Source organism: Patella vulgata, chromosome 9, assembly GCF_932274485.2.
Source record: "Patella vulgata chromosome 9, xgPatVulg1.2, whole genome shotgun sequence".
Classification (NCBI taxonomy): Eukaryota; Metazoa; Mollusca; class Gastropoda; family Patellidae; genus Patella; species Patella vulgata.
In genome coordinates this window covers 21,456,019-21,478,386 of record NC_065887.2, presented here as the reverse complement: position 1 = coordinate 21,478,386, position 22,368 = coordinate 21,456,019, and the positions used below count along the sequence as shown (strand labels likewise).

At 33.1% G+C, this 22,368-nt stretch overlaps 1 protein-coding gene across 9 annotated transcripts in view; it reads left to right on the top strand.

The window, feature by feature from the left end:
• LOC126831530 (SWI/SNF-related matrix-associated actin-dependent regulator of chromatin subfamily D member 1) overlaps positions 1 to 20,096 on the top strand; it is a 75,931-nt gene extending 55,835 nt beyond the window's left edge. For 2 of the 9 annotated variants that reach the window (XM_050562067.2, XM_050562063.2), the window contains 17 exons: positions 2,136 to 2,162; positions 2,382 to 2,408; positions 4,977 to 5,006; positions 7,643 to 7,760; positions 8,186 to 8,228; positions 8,771 to 8,956; positions 9,584 to 9,643; positions 10,298 to 10,417; positions 11,351 to 11,452; positions 11,939 to 12,100; positions 12,487 to 12,584; positions 13,382 to 13,436; positions 13,677 to 13,757; positions 14,701 to 14,751; positions 15,652 to 15,774; positions 17,178 to 17,279; positions 18,153 to 20,096. In XM_050562067.2, the coding sequence (XP_050418024.1) occupies positions 2,136 to 2,162; positions 2,382 to 2,408; positions 4,977 to 5,006; positions 7,643 to 7,760; positions 8,186 to 8,228; positions 8,771 to 8,956; positions 9,584 to 9,643; positions 10,298 to 10,417; positions 11,351 to 11,452; positions 11,939 to 12,100; positions 12,487 to 12,584; positions 13,382 to 13,436; positions 13,677 to 13,757; positions 14,701 to 14,751; positions 15,652 to 15,774; positions 17,178 to 17,279; positions 18,153 to 18,206 (1,439 nt within the window). In that variant the 3' untranslated portion in view covers positions 18,207 to 20,096. The remainder of the gene's footprint in view (positions 1 to 2,135; positions 2,163 to 2,381; positions 2,409 to 4,976; positions 5,007 to 7,642; positions 7,761 to 8,185; positions 8,229 to 8,770; positions 8,957 to 9,583; positions 9,644 to 10,297; positions 10,418 to 11,350; positions 11,453 to 11,938; positions 12,101 to 12,486; positions 12,585 to 13,381; positions 13,437 to 13,676; positions 13,758 to 14,700; positions 14,752 to 15,651; positions 15,775 to 17,177; positions 17,280 to 18,152) is intronic. The other 7 variants (XM_050562070.2, XM_050562065.2, XM_050562068.2 and 4 more) reach the window with 6 other exon arrangements.
• The last annotated feature ends 2,272 nt before the right edge of the window (positions 20,097 to 22,368 follow it).

Sequence of the window (22,368 nt, the reverse complement as noted above, 5' to 3'; positions counted from 1 at the left end):
GATTTCATCATGGTATTGCAAGCACAGAAGTTCAAGCTGAATACTACAAATATACACTAATGTAGAAATGACACATTGCTACTTTAAAGGAGCATTTTGTATGATTAGATATAGAGATGACAGTTATTGCTATAATAATAGTTAAAAAATAGATAATGAAAAGGGAATATATTGAAAATTTCAGTCAATTTACTTCAGTCTACGCCAAGTTATCGTCGTTAGAAGAACAGAGTAGCCTCGATTGTCATTGCTACCATTATTAAGATAATAAAGTCTCGATTTCATCCATTTTTAAATTTAATCATTAAAATGCTGAACCATTCTAATGTACTTAGATTCAAGCCCATCCGATAGCATCACAAGTTGATTATAGTCTTGTCATGTTAATTAATATCTAATTAATAATTTACATAACATTTAAGGTCCAAAGAAAGACCTGCAATAGGCAGATTTAGCTCTTGCATGTTTAAATTTGCTATCAAATACCTGTAGTTAGTTACTGTAGGAGATTGTTTTTTGCATTGTTAAATTTAAAGATGCATGTAGTTTTAGAAATTATATAAGAAATTTTGTAAATCATTTAATAACTAGACATTCATATTCATCTTAATATAATTTAGAGCATCCTATTGTACTTTATAATAGCTGGATGATGAAGATCTTTAGGCTTCTAGTATTAATTAGCATGCTTTCAGATTTGTGGCATGCTGTAGAACAAGTAGTTTTATTTACAAATGTACATATTTTTGTCAAAAACCTGATGTTCTGTGTACACTTGGTAGTACATATAGCTAATACACATGCAGTGGAGTGGGCAGAAATTAACTATCATAGCGCCATTAGCAGCATTTCAAATAGAAAACAGAAAGTAATAACAAGTACTGGTCGTAAGTACATGTACATTATGTTCGTTTTAAAACACTCTTGATGCCTTTTTTGATGAGTGGTTTTCCATCAATGAAAAGGGACCAGTAGTGTTTATGAATATATTTGTATATGTACAGTACATGTAATAGGTTGGTGAATGTTCTTTCAGGTTTAATCATATTTTATTAGCAAATTAATAGAATATGCAAAAGTATTAGAACAATTTGTTTGATATCCCTGCCATATTAGATAGAGTGTATTATGCTGGCCTGGTATTAGAATGGTATTGATTAGTTTATAAGGCATAAGGTGTAAGTTTGTTGCTCAATATGGATCAAAGAAGCTGCATTTTAGAATTATACTGTAGCTAAGTACATTTAAGTATGGTACTAGAATGTCATTTGCAGTTTTGAAATAGCCCTTAGTGTACATGTACCTTGCAATGGCTTACTAATTGTATTACCGTATTAGATTTGGGTTGCTTTTTATGTTCTTGGGACTTAAATTTGCCATGATATTCTGGCAATACTGAAGCGTACTTGAACAAAAAACACTACTGTATATATAGGATGTAATTTTTGATACAGTTTTACATTTAATAAAGATTATGGTAGAAATTTAAAAGCATAACTAAATTGCATTTTGATTTCAACTGTGGATGGTTTACTACAATTTATCTTTGTGGTACATATTTATAAATTATAGCTTGACATAATATTCATTGATGCAGCATTAAATGTTAAAGACAGAGTTCTTGTATACTCTTGGCTTACTTTATTGACTTTTTAAAAACTTTTAATGCTATAAATCAATTCAAAGGGCTTTAATTCCACTATCAAATAAGTCTGTCAATAGCTACACATACATTCTGCACATATAGATAGATGTAAGAACAAAGTTATGTTTGGTTATTTAAAGATGCATTATGTAAGAGTTATATCTGCCTATTGCAAGTCTTTTTTTTGGCTTCAAATGTTGTGTAAACTATTATTTAGACATTTATTCACTTGATAAAATGGATAATCAAGACTTAGACTTGATTGTCAAGTAGAGTAGGTACGATACATCTTGTTAAAACTTCAAACACTGATAACTTTGCCCAGAATAAGGTAATTTGAATAAAATTTTCAATATAATATATTGATTTTTTATTATATATTTTTGAAATATTATAGCAAGAACAGCCAGCTCTTTATCTAAAACCTACATAATGCATCTTTAATGAAGTATCAATTATTTCAACATTTATATTCATATACAATTTTCAGGTGCATCTAAAATGAAAGACCCTTCAGGTAAGAAAAACTGTATAATGGAGGGTTGATCTTTGCAATGGAGTAACTATTGGATAACTGATTGTTCAGAAATTATACATAATTTCAAGGTGTACATGTATGTCCTTTAAGAACTTAAATCTTGACCTTAAGTTGATAAAATAAAGAAAAAAAAATGTGATATACACACTGTCATAAATAATAAGTGATTTTGTTAAATTATTTCCTATCAATTTACAGGTAGTTCTAAAAGTAAGGATTCCTCAAGTAAGTATGCTATCCAAGCATGCAAATCAGCTTCCGTGAAAGATGTACTATAAATAAAGATGTGATATAAAATAATTTATTAAAGCTAGTTTTATATAGAGAGTAATGGTGTTGTAAGCTTTTCAAATATCATACAAATGTAGCAGTAATAAAACCCATCAACAAATGCCCAGTTGTTGCTGCATGTATTTTCGTTGTGTAGCTTAGTGAAATTTGATGAAACCTACTGGTACAAAGAAAATAGTCCACTTATTTCTATATATTCTAACAATAAATAGATAACAATAACAGCTACTCAAATCATTATTTGAAAGAAGATGGTCCACCTATTTCTATATTCCTACAAGTACAATCAATAGATAACAGTGAAAGCTACCAAATCATTATTTGAAACAAGATGGTCCATCTATTTCTATATTCTAGCAATAAATAGATAACAATGACCGCTACTTAAATCATTAATTAAAAGGAGATGATCCACCTTGATAATGATGACAGCCACTGGAATCAATATTTGAAAGAAGATGGTCCACAATTTTCACCAATTTATGTATTGTATTTCCACAACATTTTGGCATTTGACTTATTTCCAAGACTATGAAAACTGGGACTGCTCCATTTAAGTCTATAAAATACCATGAAATATATACCATCGAAACTTATAGATAAAAGATTAATACTGGGCGGATGTTAAAATGGGTTATCTACAAGTAGGAGAATAAAAATAAAATTGTGCTGTATTTGTCAATCTTAACATGAATAGAATGAAAACATTCTATAAATCATTATCAGTTATGGATTTATTTAGTCAAAATTGTTTATCTGTAAAATTCAATTATCAAATGATCTTTTGAACTTATGTATAAGAAATAATGGTCTTTTTTGAGTTCATGTATTATCTTGGTTTAATATATTTTAAATTCAAATCAAGGTTGTTTAATAAAAATAACTCCCAAGTCAGCTGACAGACATGCATGTTTCTTAGCCTGCTTATGTTATCACTTTTGTCTGGTGGTCGAGTGGTCTAACATGCGCTTTATATCATAAGGTCTGTCATTGTGTCAAGTTGTGTCATGGAGCTGGGTTGCTGACCCAACCATGTGAGTTTTCTCTGTGTCCTCCGTTTTCCTCCCACTGCTAAACCCCTACATGTATGTGCTTTCTCTCTCATCACTTCTGTCCATTCGCATCAGCCAGAATAAACAGTTAATCATTTCTGGCTTTTGTAAGTACATGTACTTGAATCTAGAAGGGCTAGGCAAGGACACCTTTAGTGTGAAAATTTATATTCCTATATTATCACTAAACAAATCCCGCATACTCTTAAAACATGGAATTCTTTATAAAATTATCAATTACTATACTTCTGTCAAACTATTCAAACATGCATCAAAAAGGGTCTATACTCCTATTGGGACTCTATATCCGTTAAAAATGATGGTATTTTCAGCTAAATTATGACATGAATGAAGTCAGGTTTACTCTTCTGCACTTAGCAGGCTGATGAAGTTGGGAGTTATGAACTTTTATCAATATTCAGACAACTGGAAAGAAACCAGTCTAGGTTCATCTTTGTTCCAGGACTACATGCTAAGTTCCATTGTATCCAGGAAGAACCACCTTATGGAATGCAACTGTATCTAAATAAAGAAATTGCTATATTAGGTTATCTCTCAATTATAAAAAAAAACGGGGTTGTTGATGTTATACTAATCTATAGGTAGATTGTCTACATGATCACTGCATGGCCATGCTATTTGTTTGGTGTGTTTATTGATGACATAATTGAATTGTATAATTAGCTTAATTTTATATATTATTTTGATCAAAATAATCATATAGATAGATAATTATTGCATTATTTACAAAGCATGGCTTTCACTTAAGATTACTTCAAATTGGCAAGATAATTTTTCCAAAGAATATGACCATTTTTAGCATTTTCCCAACTTTAAATATATGTTTTATGGTTTTTAAGTACATAAATATGGCCTTTTTGACTAAAAGTTATGGTTGTTTTGTTTCAAGGCCATTTCATCTATAATAAAAAAAATATGAAAAAGCCAGCTTCACCTATAAATCTTTTATGGGGATCAATTTTTTTTAAATGATTAAATTCAAGCCAAGAGATTATCTACCATTGATTTTGTTTTCTTTTAAATGTTAAATATGCGTAGAAAATTAGATATTGTCTAAATGTTATGGAAAAAACTGATCAGCCATCATTGTGCTCTGCCTTTTTTTTCTGTACTTAATAGAGTTATGCAGATACAGTCTTGAAACTTGATTTAGTAAATTTATTTAATTATAATTTAAATGATAATTACATAATGTAGCAACAAAAAAAAAACTCACCTAAAGACCAGAAGTAAATAAATAATGTGCAAACAGGAAAGGGTTCAATGGTGGCCCACAATCTTAAACCGAATGCGTCCGGGCTACTTGCTTTTCTAATTCTTCACATATGTACATATATTGAAATTTGAAAACAGGAATTTCAAAAAGCATCCTATTTGTAGGGCATTATGTGATGTATTAATTACATAAAGAATTAAAATGACTTTTCAGGTAGCTCTAAAAACAAGGAGAATTCTTCTAGTAAGTATCGCTAGAAACAGCAGCATGATGGGAAGGTTCATATAGAACTTTTTTGACATGGTATAATCCTGTACAAGTAGATAGATACATGTAGATTGTCTCGCTTGGTCAAGGCTTAAGATATTTGTTTATTTATTGCAGAACCTGTTTGCAGTTTTCTTATTCTTGACTACCTGGTTTATCATTTGCTGTCGTTATTGGTAGCCATTTCTATAGGGCTTGCACAATAGACTGATGCTGGCACATGGTAAACCATTTGTCAGAATTGAAGTTAGCAGTGCCCTATTTTATAGCCTTTGCTGGGAAAGAAAGGATGGAGATAGAATGACATGTATGATTGTTTTGTTGTGTGTGATTGAAAACTTTGAGAGGGCTTATCAATGTAGCATGATTAAACGTTTGTAATTAAAAAGTAAACTACATTTAACAAATATATATTCATTTTCCGACTTGTTCTATGAGTATGCAGTACAAAACCAAGTTAGGATTAGGATCTACTTCTACTTTAGGCAACACAAACCACTGCTATGGAAAACAAACGAAATCAGGATTAGATTACAGAAGTTGTAAGTCTTGTTTGACTTCAAGGAAAATTTAAATCATTCTAAAAGACAATATACCTATAAAGTATTGGGCCATATAAAAAACATATTCTGATTCTCAGATAATCCTATTACCTTTTAAGCAAGCTACTTGTAACTTCCTGTGAATGACAAGATTGTAAAAAAGTGTAAATTATCACCATTTGCAATACTTGCACGCCACATTTTATCTCATTCTAATACTTGTACCAATTAAATTCAGTCTAAATAGCATAACTTCCCTTGTGGTCATATCAACTTCCATCAAAAGCGTGGCCTTGTTACTTTAAAATGACTTCATTTGGCATGTTATGTTATGAAATAGTACTTTGTTAAAAATAAGTTTTTGTGGATTTTATTGTCCCCCTCCTTTTGAAGAAAGCAGGGAACTATTAAAATTGGTCTGTTTGTCCTTTTGTCTGTCCGTCACATTTTTTGTGATACAATATAACTCTTCTTCGAATTGAGCTAGAATGTTCATAATTGGTGTAGGTGTTTATTAGGTGAATGCCTTGACAGTTTTCCGTCTTGTGCATTTTCCACGAAGGCTAAGCAGAGATTAGCAATTTGATTGGTTGAGACTTTGAAACATAATAACTTTGGTTCTAATTGATGGAGAGTGATAAAACTTGGTGTATAGTTTCACTACCAAGTACTTCAAAACCACGATCGTGAACATTTTCTGCTAAGACTAAGAAGATAATCAGTTTGTTTGCTTGATACTTTTCAAAAAGATAAATATGCAATTTATTAGTACATTGTATGTGTCATCTATTTTTGGGGGGATTTCGTCGAAGAACATCGGCCTCACTATTGACTCGTTTGAATCTAATAGAGCTTCAATTCAAAGTTGAAAACTGTAATCATTTTACTCCTATGAATTCTATGGTCAATTCATAACTTAAAATCAATTGTTGTTTCGTTAAGCTATCTGATTTATATGTTTATTATTTTGATTAATATTATGGCCTATTACAATAATTTCAAGCTACATGTATGTTTAAATAAGGTCAATTGCAAAGTTTTCTGGCTTTGTATATATGTTGTGTACGCTTATATTTATTTATTTTTTTTCATTTCTTATTGTAGCAACAGCTTGGAGTCAATGTCCAAATAATTTAATTTTTAATTTCAAAACATTTGATATTTAATGTAGTTTAATTTAATTATTTGATTATTTGTCTGCTACCAAGTAGTGTGTATATTCCACTATATTAAATTCCCCCACTTTGAAGTAGTCAGCAGATATATATAGCGGTCCATCCATATGACCGTCTGTCAGTCAATTATTATCATTCACAAACTTTTGCAACTAGTAACTAATTTTTGATACAGTTGATGTGTTGGTCAAGCTAAGCATGTGTTGGCATATAATATATTGTATTTAGAATTTATATGCTCTATGAAAACATGTATGATCTGACCTAATACAATAATACAAAAGAGAAATATGGCCATTGAATAAAACAATATTGGTGATTCATGGAAAATATTGGGTGGTTTTTATTGTTATCTATATAAATTAAATCAAAGTGTGTATGTTATGTGTGTACATGTATGTTTGCCCATCACACTTTGTTGCCATGATCCGCCCATGAATGTTTTAGGCCACCGAATTTGGGTCCCGGCAAATTTGGGCCCTGGACAAATTGGGCACCTTAGCCTATGTAAAATATAAATTGTAGTATTTGCTGTCCTGGCAAAAAACGATCATATTCAATCATCAAGTGTTACTAAGACAAAACAAGCCTTACTGTACAAGTATGTGCTGTGTAAATTGCAGGGCTGTAACTAGCTCAGAGCAACTAGGGGGGCGGGAATTGTTCTTAGGGGTGCTATAAAATTGACAGACAATGTATATCTTTTGTTTTTATTGTCGACAATTTTTTCACGGGGAGGACCGAAACTTTTTCCAGGCCCCCCCCACCCCTAGTTACGGGCCTGGTAAATTGATGGAGAAAAATACATCCTGGTCTCTTAATGTAATGAAGTGTCATCAGATACAGTTTTTAATTTGTTAAATCATTGTTTATTTATAGCTGATGTGTTTTCTAGGTATGGCACGACCAGGTATGTCACCAGGAATGCCCCCTCCACCTCCAGGAATGGGAACACCAATGGACAGAAAAAGGGGTCCAGATCCAAGATCAGCACAGCAACAGCAATTGAAAGCGTAATAATTATTTTCTTATCTGAAAAGAAAACTTTAAACTCGTATAATATATATTGTATGCGTATAAAACATGGACCCCCAAATATCCCCCCCCCTCCAATTTTCCAAACATTTAAGAATGACTAGGGTGTCTGTCTCCTTTCTAGGTTTGTATGTAGATGGGCACAGTCAGTGTTTTAATTTTGTTTGGGCAAAATTGGATTGATAGAGCTGCAGACGTACGCTCTTTATGAAATGGATTCTTGTCTTAAAATTAGTTGTATCTTTTAAATAAAATGAAATGAAATGGGGTTAAACTTCCTACTTTTCTGAACCAAATGGGTTATGAAGGCTGGTCTTTTAAATCGACTGAACCAAATGGGTTATGAAGGCTGGTCTTTTAAATCGATTTAGCTTACCGGCATTTTACTTTTGTATTTTTATAGGAAGAAGAAGAAAAAGATTGCTGACAAAATCTTGCCACAGAGGGTATGTATCAAAACGTAGAGAATATTTCTCTGTATTATACTTTGTATTACAATTTTGTTAATAATGCTAACTTTTATACTATTGAGAAGCTGGAATGAATTTGAGAGACCTTGGTTCAAGCATGTTCATATTTGACCCCCACCTCCCACCTAAAAAAAAAAACCCTGTTTGTTACTGAAGATAATCAAATTATAATAATATTAGGGTATTTTTTTGTCAATGTGAAAGTGTTAGCTTTATTTTTTTCTTGTAAGGTATATTTGATGCATCCTGTGGAATGTCTGAGCGTCACAAAGCAATGAGAAAAAGAAAAAAAGAGTTCATGTTGTGTTATTTCAACCTTATTCATTTATTCACAAAAATATACAAACAAAATTGCTAAACAGACTCGGATCACACATTTGAGTGTAATGTGAAAGTTTGAGTTATATCTTTTACACAGACTCTGATCACACTTTTTAATCTCTTTATATCGTGGATTCCACATGTGTGGCTTATTTGGGGAGTATAAATTTCACTAAAGGAAACATTATCTATTTTAGGTGCGCGATTTAGTTCCAGAATCCCAAGCTTACATGGATCTCTTGGCATTTGAACGTAAACTTGATGCGACTATAATGAGAAAAAGATTGGACATTCAAGAAGCTTTAAAACGACCAATGAAACAGAAAAGGAAATTGAGAATTTTTATCTCCAATACATTTTACCCACCAAAGCCAGAAGGAGAGGTATGACTAGGAATTTACCTAGACTTTCTTATTCTATATGTGCTATTGGCTATTATATAGGCGACCCACATTTAATGTGGACATGAACTGTTGTCATCTTTGTCTATCTGCTGGTCAAGGTAACTTCAGAAAGTCTCCCTACTTTGGTTCAGACTTTTGAAATCTTGTGAACAGGAGAGAGTTTCTCACTGAAATTGTTGATAGAACCCTGTCAAATTTCAAAATGCAATCCAGTCAGAATTTTCTATGAAATTGTTCAATTGAAGCAAACACAGTTTTGAAATTTGTAGGCATTGATTTTAGAGCGACTTTGCTACTGGGTGAGTGTGACAAGCCTCTGTCTATGTGATTATATGTGATGATTTGTGATGAATTGTGTTTGTATGTGATGGTCTGTGATCCTTTGTGACAATTGGTAGAGCTAAACCTCTTTATTTACCTCTCACTGCTACACAAGTGATTTAGCTATAGATCCTACCATATTGTGATCACATTCGGTATAATGTTTGTTTCCATATTCCATCTCATAAAAAAGTTGAGTCTGGTTGATCCCCACTCTACTAACCAACTTTCGTTTCTGACTGTTATCTTGGGTGAAAACAAATCAATATTTATTCTTTAATGTAGGATGGAGAAGAGTCAATACCATCTTGGGAACTTCGTGTTGAAGGCAGACTACTGGAAGATGTAAGGATTGTTTTTAATACAACTTTGTGTAAAGCCAAATTTACACATCAAGTATTCATTATCTAAGGGCATATAAAAAACATTGTCTAAGAACCAGATTATTTATATTTTTTTTGGTATGGCCTAACACAACATATTTAAAGTTAAATATTACATATTTATTTTTTAAAACCCACTGTCTACTTAACTCTTGATCCTGCTTCTGTGGCAATGGAGAAGGTTTCTCAAGAATATAAATTAATGCTGCACTCAAAGAGGAACAATATATATAGACTAATAAAACTGTGTGCTAAAAAAATTGGAAAAACGAAAGTTGTTACCATTCACGACATTTATAAGCCATAATTTACCTCTAACATGTAAATATTAAAATGACTGTCAATGTAAATAAAATTACTTACTTCCTTCCGTTGTGGTCAGGTAAATAGAGATATTTTGATCTCTTCTAATGGTAAAATGACTTTACTTTCATGACTTTTTATCGGATAGTACATGTAATTTGGACAGTAAATAAACAAAAGAATCGCTAAGCCAATTATGGCTTTGAAGTTAAAATTACTCAATAATCATATAGTACAGTGTAAAAAGTAATATTTGAACTCTGTTAGTGAAATATCTTTTGAAAATTTATGATTTTATAAATTTAAATTTCAGGCTGCGACTGCCAAGTTGAGTGATGCCAACAAGATAAAGAGAAAGTTTTCATCTTTCTTTAAGTCTTTAGTAATCGAGTTAGATAAAGATCTGTATGGTCCAGACAACCATCTTGTTGAGGTTTGTCAATATTTACTTTACTAATATTTTGGTTTCATTTAAGATTTCAACTTGTTATATGATTATGCATATCCTTGATATATGTAAGCTTACCTTTAAAGCAGCATACTGTCAAATTCTATTGAGATGGGTTTTCCATTTTATCGCTATGTTGATATTGGTACCAGTACATCGCAATCTGGAAAAATAAATGTCAGTAAAAAAAACCCAGTTAACACTATGTTGTGCTCCTGTAAGTTGTCACTTTTAGGAGAAATTTAAAAAAGTGTAATGGATGCTATTGTTAACTAAAGATAGTAGTTGTTTGTGATTTGACTATAGAATAGAAAGAGGGTTGTTAACTTGAAGTTGAGTTTTAATTAAAGCTATTGGTGTGCACGTAAAAGATCCCTTGGCAGTTGAAATCTGATATAAGAGTAGTCCATAGCATTGCTGTCTGGGCAAATACCCCTCATGCTCATAGCACACTTTATGGCGTATGTCCGTCTTCATTAGCCCGGCCGGAGCAGAACAATGGGACGTTAAACCCAATTTCATTTCATTTTATTTAAATAAAGATAATAATCATCATTTGCCCTTTTTGAAAATATTTATTTCTCATGGGTTAATCCAAGCTAAAATATTCTCAAATTGATTACCTAAGATTTAATTAAGAAAACAATACCAAAATATCAATGGTACATAATCTCCCAGCATGGATTCAGTTGGATTAAAAAGAGGCCCATCATAAGATTTTACCCAACATATTTGTTGTCTGCAGAATGTTAGAAATTTTTAATTCATCATATTCATATCTTTGTGAATACTGAACGGAATTGAATCATTTTTGAACTGATATTCCTTTTAGAGATTGAACTTTCAAATGACGATCAACGGTTTTAAGTAATGTTCGATAAAATAGATTAATATAAATAAATGAATATTTTCTTCTAGTGGCATCGTATTCCTAATACACAAGAGACAGATGGTTTTCAAGTTAAAAGACCAGGTGATAACAATGTAAAATGCACTGTTTTACTTATGTTGGATTATCAGGTAAGAGTTATATCTGTTTTACTTATGTTGGATTATCAGGTAAGCTACCTCCCACTTCAATGTTTCCTGTATTTTGTTGATGATATATTGATAGAATTATCTGTATGTTTCTCAGACAGTGCTGCCCCTAATAAATACTGCCACATGCTCCACTCTATTGACATTAAGAAGAAAACAATTCAAAAATACAGTTTTCTAGGTGGCCTCAGATTTAATGTTTTGGTTGATTTTGCCCATTGGAAATTGTAATTGTGGTGTTTTAAGGTGACCGTCTTTAAAATTTTTTAGCTGGTCGGTTTCATTTCCCTCAGTTGGGACTTGTGAATATTACTGAGCAGAGAGCTTATTTTTTTTGTATGTATAGGCTAGGTGTGAATAGCTGGTCAAATTTACATCTTGATGTGCCTCCTTAAAAATTTTATTCTTGAAAATAATTTCTCAGACATTTGACTACATAGTGTCATTATTGTACTGTACTTTTTTCAGCCAATGCAGTTTAAACTGGATCCTCGGCTTGCTCGTCTGCTAGGTATTCATACACAGACGCGACCAGTAATTATCAATGCTTTATGGCAGTACATCAAAACACACAAACTACAGGATTCTAATGAACGGGAATACATCAACTGTGACAAGTATCTTGAACAGGTGAGTAAAAACGATTGATGTGAAGAGTTGTCTCCCATTTAGTCTTCTGATTAAAATCAAGGGACACCAGTCGATAGCTTCTTTCTGATGCGTGGTATTCCTTTCCATAACATTTGTGATGTAAGCAAATGGGAGCTACAAATTTATGGCCAGGGATTATAATGACCTTATAAAATAACATGTTGCCTGAAACAAGGTACAGTTTTTTAATATTTTATTCATGAATTTAAGACCTTTTAAAAGAGGTTGGTGGCCTTTAAATCAAATAAACTTTATTATAGTTATCTCACTTTAGTCTTCAGATTCTATTTGTATTTAAGTAATAAAAACTCTAAGAGTATGAAGATTATAGAAAATACTAATTATTTTTTTGTCTTAATTTTTAGATATTTGAATGTAAGAGAATGAAGTTTGCTGAGATTCCAGCCAAATTACATCCATTAATGATGCCACCAGATCCGATCGTTATTAATCATCTTATCACGTAATTTATTTTTATCAAACTTTGTTGGTATCAGAGACATAAAAATAAGAATTTTCCCTTTTCTATCCCTATAAAGCCCAACTTCTCAAGACAATGGCTAAAACTGCCACATTTTAGATAGGATAATTTCGTGTACTCTTGCAATGATTCTAAATGCATATTTTCTTTACATAATAATGCAAATTAAAATGACCTAGTAAAAACTCACCAAGTGCAATGTAAAGTTCATTTTTCGGGCACTGGCTCGCTAGTCTGGAGGTCGGGTGTTCGATCCCTGCATTGTGCATTGGCCGAGAAAGTTCATCAGGATTTTCCAACATGGTTTCCCCTTGTCAGAGGTGCAGAGCGGTGGGCCTGACAAGAACAGCTGTCAAGTCATTTGTTTGGAACAATAAACTTAGATCCCGTGTATAAATTGGCATGCATGTAAAATATCCCTTGGTAGTTGAAATTCTATATAAGAGTAGGCCACTGTAAGACATATGCCTGTCTTCATTATCCTAGTTGGAGCAGAACAGTAGGATGTTAAACCCTGTTTCATTTCATTTTTTCAGGCCCATTTTCCCCAGATTTTCTGAATCCATAAACGCGTATTCATCCTGATGACTTTTCATGCAACTGACTCTACTATAGTTAGTAGTTTAAGTTCTACTTTGCTGTTTATATTTCTATTATTTTGAAGTCGGGGGTTCTTCCATTTAATTGCTTGTTCATAGGACTCAATCAGGCTAGTGACTGTGATATTTATGTTGCTGTATTTTATTGCTTCATCGTATTGTCATCTGTGTACATTTCAGTGTAGAAGGACCAGATGCTAAGAAGACAGCTTGTTATGATATAGATGTTGAAGTGGTGAGATCATTACGTCAATTACAAATTGTCTTTTTAGAAAACTCTTTCAGTCTTTTGCACCTATGAACATAAAGATTGTATTACTATAGTAATAAACTCCTTACAATTATTTAGATGTTTGAAAAAAACTATAGAATGAACTAGATTTACTCAATATTTGTATTTTGAACTACAGTTTAGGAGTGAGTGTTGTTTTTTTGTCATGATTACATTGAAACACAATAATGATGTATTTTACAGGATGATACATTAAAACAACAGATGAATTCTTTCCTGTTATCTACCCAGAGTCAACAAGAGATATCTAATCTAGATAACAAGGTGAGATAACAATTACTGCAACACTTCATTCTGTCCTAGAGAAATGTCTAAATCATTTTACTTGTTCTAATTAAAATCTATCTTTAGAAATTCATTTTGACAGTCATTTGATTCATTCTACTGTCCCCTCAAAATTTAGCTTAAATCTTAAACTATAAATCAAACAACCTTTATCTATTAAAAAAATACATTTATATTCACTCCACTTTTCTCAAATCCAACATAACGAAAAAATATAATTATAATTTTTTAATTCCACACAAAAATAACATTCACAGTCTAAAAGAAATTTTTATATGGATGATAAATGAATTAAATTTAAAAGTTGTGGATTTCATAGCTAATACTGTAAAGTTATGCCAGTAGGTTGGGTTTTAAATCATCAATTTTAATTCATGGTTATTCTAGGAAGTAAGATTTATTATCTTACAGAAGGAAGTGTTGTGGGAATTTTTACATAAATTGTAGAGTCTGCTGCTTAATTGTAGCACCGCTGTCCAGACAAAATTTCCTTCATAGCACACTGTATGGCATATGCCTCTATTCATTAGCCTAGTCGGAGCAAAATAGTAGCACATTAAATCCCATTTTATTTCATACTGCTGCTTAATTGTTTTTATTTCATAATTAATTATATATCAAGAAAGTTTGGTTAAATTACAATAATTACTTTCTGAGTATTTATCAATTCAAAGAAGTAGATATTTTTCTAGATAACAAATTATCCCTGAATGTAAACGAAACATATTTCATAAATATATTTACAAATAAAAGATACTAATTAATTGCTTAAAGCCTTACCGTATGCTAAGGATACACATAATACACTTTGAAGCAAGATAATTGGCATTGCATGCACATGTATGGCATTTTGATTCCTTAATGCATGAGGCCCTGACCTATTTTGATCTAATTCCCTCTATGTTTTATATTGTTGGTCTAGCCGAAAGGAAAAGATCCAGCACTTACTCGAGTTATCACTCATGATTTTACTGTAAGTGTAATATGTAACATGAAATAAATCATTGATCTTTATATAACATGAATTAAACATATACCAGATACTATCAGACACATAATTCCTGTTGTAGTTCTATCCAAGCATAGATATTTAATTCTTACCAATCCATGATAAAACCATTTATGGTTGAATACAAATACTGTATTAGTGAAATGACTTAACAACGTGGTTATACTGAATCTTTTTTGCAATTAAGGTGCCATGAAGCAGCAGATCATTTAATATTTTTGTGATTTACATTGAACAAAAATAAGGATTGAATAGTGTTCTTTAGGTAGTAAATTAGACAAGAAAAATGTATGTTTGATGTCGAAAGACAATTACAAGAGAAAACAAGATGGTGACATGAACCCTAGGGAAACCCATGTGGTTAGGTTGGGATCAATCAATGGCAGACCTCACGATCTAAAGTGCATGTTTTAGGCATCTGCAAATCTAAATTCAACTGATTTTGTCCTGATAACTACCCAAACAATCCTGGAGGTTTCTCCTTATGACTAGTCAAACAAATATAAAAAAACCTCTGATTTGTAGAGAAAAAAAAACGGTATTGGTTTTATTGATGAAGTCTGTCATTGTGGTAGTTGGATAAAATAAATTGTTTTGATGAACCAAAAGGACTGTGGGCATGGCACAAATTCTAAATAGGTCACTGCATAAATGTACATTTATATCTTCAAACTACACAACTCTTAGGTGTAACCAACTGAATATTCCTGACAGAAAATCATCTCACAGTTCTAAGTATGTTGATAGAATATTGGTGTACTGAAGACAACATTTACCATGCTGTATTTGGAAATTTATCAAATTAAAGGGCTTTGGGGTAGTTAGATGACTTAATTTAAATAATATTTCCATTATATTTTTCAGATCCATGAAACTGTGGAGACCATAAATCAGTTAAAGACTAATAGAGAATTTTTCCTGGGCTTTGCTAAAGATCCACAAGATTTTATCAACAATTGGTTGATATCGCAGACAAGAGATTTAAAGGTGTGTAATTTTTTTCTTCGGTTTTCTCATCTATATTAATAAAAAATAACAACAAACCTAACAACATGAAAAGCATACTGGATATTAACACAAGATTTATAATTTTAAACATCTTCAATAGAAGGCTTGATCTCGCTTTAACTACATAAATCTTATCAAGGCCTTCACGTAATACCCTGCATATTTCGGCACTAATTTCGATTGGGTACAAGCCCAGCCTGTGAGCCTATCAGATTCCTCGATCGTTGCGAATACCAAGTCACGCGCTTTCAAGCTAAAATGTCTACCTGTGATAATCAAGTTGCAAAGTTCAAGGTGCATTCAATGTCAATGTTTCCGTTGAGGTCGCGATGTCACAACCTCTGATTGGACGCTACTGCTCATGTGTCTGTAGATAACATAGCTATAATAAGTTCGGGAATTGTGAAGTAAACAAGCAACGGCCAGGTGTTGTAAAACTCGCAGTCGTTGCTTCAGGAACATGAATTTTAAATGGATATAATCACTATTACCCAAAAATAAAATCTATTCAAAATAATCTTAGTCTCGCCATTTTATCGAAAATTGAAGAACTGACCTACTTAAAGTAGCCAAGTCTCTAACTCAATATCATCCAAAATCTTCAACATTGAAAACACGATTTATTTGTCAAATTAAATCAACATTTATGTTGTGATCTTACCGGAAAAAGATGGGCTTTTGATATCCAATATTTAAGACAAAATAAACATTTTACCATTGGTACACGAATCGTGTACCATAATGCGCTTCAGCCCCAGTTGTATCAAGAGACTCGAGGGACGAGGCTAGACACATTGCACCAAATCAAACGGCCTATGTAGACTGGAATAACCAGACGCTAGAAATTTGCACTCACTTGAGACTGCTGGCTTATTTTGTCGAACATAACTGATTTGAAATTGGAGTTAAAACGGAAACCATTGAATGTAAATCAGTTTATATACATTCATATTACAGTATTATATGCGTTGCGACCCACTTTTGTCAATTTCTAGGTCCCAAATGTTAGCGATTTAGCTCCTTTAAAGTAGGGTACCAAAAATTTGTACCTTTCATAAATTACAAGTTGAAATAATCAAGGTTGGCTTGTCAGATTGGCTTCAAATTATACAATCTAATTTGAACAGTCAGATTGAACATTATTTTTTACCGACCAATAAAATGCTATTTCCTGTAATGAAATAATGCAAGTAAATAATGAAATACATGTACATTTATACTATAGTATGCTAAAGAAAGGCAATAAACTGGGGCTTCACTATAATGTTGTTTTAAAACTAGGTAACCCAACCTCATAAAGTGCTCTATAGTGAGGTGCATTGTAGTTATTCTTACATGTCTGTTTACATATTATTTTATTAAATTTTATTTTGAATTTTTAGACAATGACAGATGTGGTAGGAAACCCAGAAGAAGAAAGAAGATCTGATTTCTTCTATCAAACATGGTCACAGGAAGCTGTGTGTCGTTACTTCTATGGAAAGGTAAATACTCGCTATATTGTACTTATAGTAACCACAGCTAGTTTGAGGATATTATTTCTGATGCATGCAGGTTATGAGATCAAGCATTTAAACTACAGATTTAATTGTAACTGAAGAAACGGAAATACTTGATTTGTATGAGATAGGAGAGGTCGGCAACTCAAATTTAACGTAATTTCAACATGTTAGGCCATATAAAAAAAATATTCTGGTTTTCATATACTGCTGTATCACCTATGAAGGACTGTAAGACCTATTGTTATTTCATCATTTATTCTTTTATGTTTCCCACATTAAAAGGAGGGAATTCTATTAAAACATTTTCATGGTTTTTTTTCATTTCCAAATATCAAGTAAACAATCCGAAAATTCCCAAATGGGATTGTACAAGCGTAATTATTCAAAAAGTCTTGTATTGAGAGAAAAATGATTGAAATCATTTGTCATAAACTAACAAACCATAATCTCATACTGCATATATGTGAACACAACCCTGCTTCTTACTAGTATTAATAGCTTATCCCAGTTTCAGATATAAAGGGGGTGGGAGGGGGATGGCCGAATGGTTAGCATATGCGTGCTGTATCATACAGCCTGTCATTGAGTCAACTGGCGTGGTTTCGAATCCCCGGTTGTACGTGACGAGGAGTAGGGTCGCCTGTCCAACCTCGTGGGTTTTCTCCGGATCCTCCGGTTTCCCCCCACTGTTAAAGACCCCTACACGCAAGCAAATTATTGAAATAAAATTAAACCATATGTTAGTCCCGAAATGACCTGGTTTGTGTCGAGTGGACGTTAAACCCCATTTCTCTCTCTCTCTTTCAGATATAAAATAGATATAAAATTTATGTATATCTCTTGATTTTTTTCTAGGTACAACAAAGAAGAGTGGAGTTAGAACAGGCATTGGGCATTAGAAATACATAAATATCATTAATCACATCATCTTGTCATAAAAGCATCCTGTTTCAAGACCATTTATTCATAAATTCTCAGGATATAATAAATGTTTGAAATACATGGTATAGCATCAAGAAAATGGGCATCCTGCTATTATGTCAAAATTAGATTTTAAAATATAATTTGAATGATGTAATTGTCAGAATTACTACAACTACAAACAAATACATTTTATTATTAAGCCACATTATTATTAAAATAAAACCTGCTGGTCATTATACGCATTTTGTTGAAAATATCTTAATTCATAGCTTAATCAGTGCTATAATGTAATCAAATTAAATAAAGTGCTTTTCAGTACATCATTTTGCAAATACTGAACGAAATTGATCCATTTTTGGACTTGGATCCATCTTTCTCAAATGACAACAGTCGTTTTAAAAATCATGTTAAATATGTCCTATTAAATGTTGGTTTCAACTCTTTATCTAGTTCGATATTAATGGGTTGTAACATCGATTTTATAGAATTAAATCACACAGTGACATATAAGTCATATTACATCTGGGCTTTATATATGTACCCATTTGATTTGAATTCTTATAATTAAATGACTAGTAAAATATTTTATGTTAATTAAAGAAATACATTGAGGTAAATGTAACTATTTCATTTATCCTAAGTAATTGTCATAGAAAATGTTAATGAATTGTAACAATTGTACATGGACAGCATAGTATGTACCTGTACTTGGTAAACATGCACCTTCGGGGTTGTTTGAAATAGTTTGGTTTCAGTTGTAACTTATCCCAGTTTATCAGTTTGTCCCTAAACAAATGTGCCTTCTCTTACAATTTTACATATCTAAACTAATCTTTGTTTGATTTTGCTTGTTTGATATCCAGCCATTTTGGAATCTGTGATATACTGCAAGACAAGAAATGAATGCATCATAAAATTGTTGTTAATAGAGGGGAATTTACCTAAATGTGTTTTGAAAGTAATACAACTGTTGTATCTTACTTTTGACTTAGAAATAGTTTATCATCAAAATTGTACTGTTTTAAGTGATATTTTGGTATACTCCTGATTTAATAAATAAATAAACATCATTTTATGTCAGAGAACAAAACTATGTATCGAAATGAATGCAACTGGAGCATTAATTTCTTATTGTACAGTAGTGCTGGGTATTGTCTCTGCAGTCACAATACGGTACGATATTGCGATTCAGGTGCTATGATATGATTCGAATCACGATTCATACCAGGTCAATATTTACCAAGAAAACAGGATAAATGAATAATTGGTATTTTTAGTCCTGCCGATGTCGAAGAAATAAAACTGTTTTATTTCATGTAGATCAAAATGTGGACCAAAACAGACTAAAAGTGTTTGTATACCTATGGATAATGTGTAACGTGGATAATTAAGAGTGATGGGTTACTTACTGAAGCGACAAAAAAAACATAAAAACAAAGTTTCACGACACATCGATTCAGCGTCCCACGATTCAATACGCGAATCGTGAGAAGGTGAATCTCAATACATCAATTCAACAATATATCATGCCAGCACTATTGTACAGTAATCACTTATTTGTGGTTCATGTTTGTTAACAGCACAATGATCTTTTGAAAAAATATCTATGTTGACAGATGGTTTCCTGGAATCAAGCTATATGTTTATATTGTAATAGCCTTACAACTCATTGGTGGACAATCAAGTTACAGTCGACTTTGTAAAACCTAATGACAGTACAGAATATTTTTTCAAAGGAAACACACTGTGTACCAGTGTATCATTTTTAGCATCAAATGAATGTAGAAATATTCATGTAAAGTAGTTTTCATATAGTTGCATGTATCAGTATCATAACATACTATTGGTCATTAAATAAATTTTTGTAAACCATCATTATGCTTTTTGTCAAGTTTATTAACATTAAGCCTGTTTCTTTTGATTTGGGGGGGGGGGGGGACTAAATAGCATACCTTTAAATCACTTTAAAAAGTGGGGGATTAAAATTAAAAGGGGCCTATGGTGCTTGATAATTTTCATGGCTTTGTTTTATATACTATTCAAAAAAAGTAGGGGATATTTGATTTTGGGGGCATAATACTAAAATATGCAAATGACTACGAAAAAAGTCAATATAGAACCTAACAGAAGAAACATTTCCAGTTACATGTGACGCCCAAACGCACCAATAGCTACCGCATGGAATGCAGGTGATGCTTGGGATCATCATGGGGGTCCAACCCAAGATTTGCACGACTCTGACTTTGAATGTTACAGTCATTGTGGCATTGAATTCCAGGGTGGAAACATCAGTTTAATTGTTTTAGTGACCAGAAAACAAATTTTGATATGCGTCGGCTTACCCAAAATGAATGGTTACGTGCCCTTGGCATGCTACAGATCGGCACAACACAGGCGGTTGTGGCGCGGACGATGAATGTTTCTCAGTCTGTCATAAGCAGGCTATGGTCCAGATACCGTGATACACAATCTGTACAGGACAGACCACGCTCAGGTCGACCAAGGGCGACAACTCAAGCCCAGGATCGATTTATCCGTACCTTGGCCTTGAGAAATCGTGTCATCACAGCAAATCAGATCAGCGCTTGTCTTCAAACAGACACTGGTGTGAGAGTGAGTGGCCAGACGATTCGGAATCGACTGCATAGGGGTCACCTTCGCGCCCGACGTCCTCGCGTGATCCCTTGTTTGAGAGATCATCACATTCAGGCAAGACGTCGTTGGTGTAGGGATCGTCAACACTGGGATAATCGACGCTGGAGCAATGTGATGTTTTCAGATGAGTCAAGGTTCACTGTTGATTTTTTGGACAGACGTAGGAGGGTGTGGTGTCGTCGAAACGAGCGCTTCCAAGACGTTAACGTCATCAGACATGATCGATTTGGGGGTGGTTCTGTTATGGTGTGGGGAGGCATCACTGTTGCTGGAAGAACGGCTTTACATGTTGTTGCAGGGAGTGTTACAGGCCAGTACTACCGGGACAACATCTTGAAGGTCCATGTTGTGCCGTTCGCACGACGTCATGGCCGCCGTTTCATCTTCCAGGATGACAACGCAAGATGTCACAGGGCCAGGATCGTTACAGGTTACCTCCAACAACAGAACATCACCACATTACCTTGGCCAGCACTGAGTCCCGACCTCTCCCCCATCGAGCATGTCTGGGACATGCTTGGACAGAGGTTACGTCAACGTCAACAACGTCCTGCCAATGTCCAAGAACTTGCTGCTGCGTTGCAACAGGAATGGGACAATCTGGACCAAAATGACCTTAGACGTCTCATTAGGAGTATGCCACGTCGGATCAATGCTTGTTTGGCAAACAGAGGAGGATTTACCCGTTACTGACTTGGTTGTGATGCTGTGGTAACTTTGTTGTTTGACCCCGGGTATCATTTTACCCTTATAATGGTCAGTCTGTGCCTTACTTAGTCTAACGAGCATTTGGAATAAATCGATGAATGTGAACTTCATTTCATTTTTTCATTTATTTCTTCGTCAGTTTCATTAGGTGACTTTAATAACACTTAAAAATCAAATATCCCCTACTTTTTTGGAATAGTATATTAGGCCTACGATCATAGTCAATCAACTTTACTGCAAATTGGGATGGTACTCTTGTAGCCTGGTGTTATGTAAAATGAAATGGTATTATTTAAAGTAAAAAGACCAATTTCTTGCAGGAACCAGGCTATTGGTCGAGATAGAATGGAATTTAAACTATGAAAGTAACAAATAAAAAATAAGCAGCCTTATAACAGTATTCTTAATCCTAATAAGCAGGATTAGATTTTCAACAATGAGATTCCTTGAGACATTTTAGCTTTTATACTGGTTATATGTAGGCCTACAAATCAAGTCACGAAAGAAGGCTTAAAGGAGCTAAATCGCTAGTATTTTGGGCCTAGAAATTGGCACATATGGGTCGCAACACATATAATAGACTACTGTAATGTGAATTTATATAAACTGTTTTACATTTAATCGTTTCCGTTTTACTGTGAATTGTCATCAGTTATGTTCGGCGAAATACGCCAGAAGTCTCAGCCGAAAGACAGTTTCTAGCGTCTGGTTATTCCAGTCAACACCGATAGTATATATTGGATAGTATATATTGTGCATGCTCTCCAAATAAGAATATGGCATT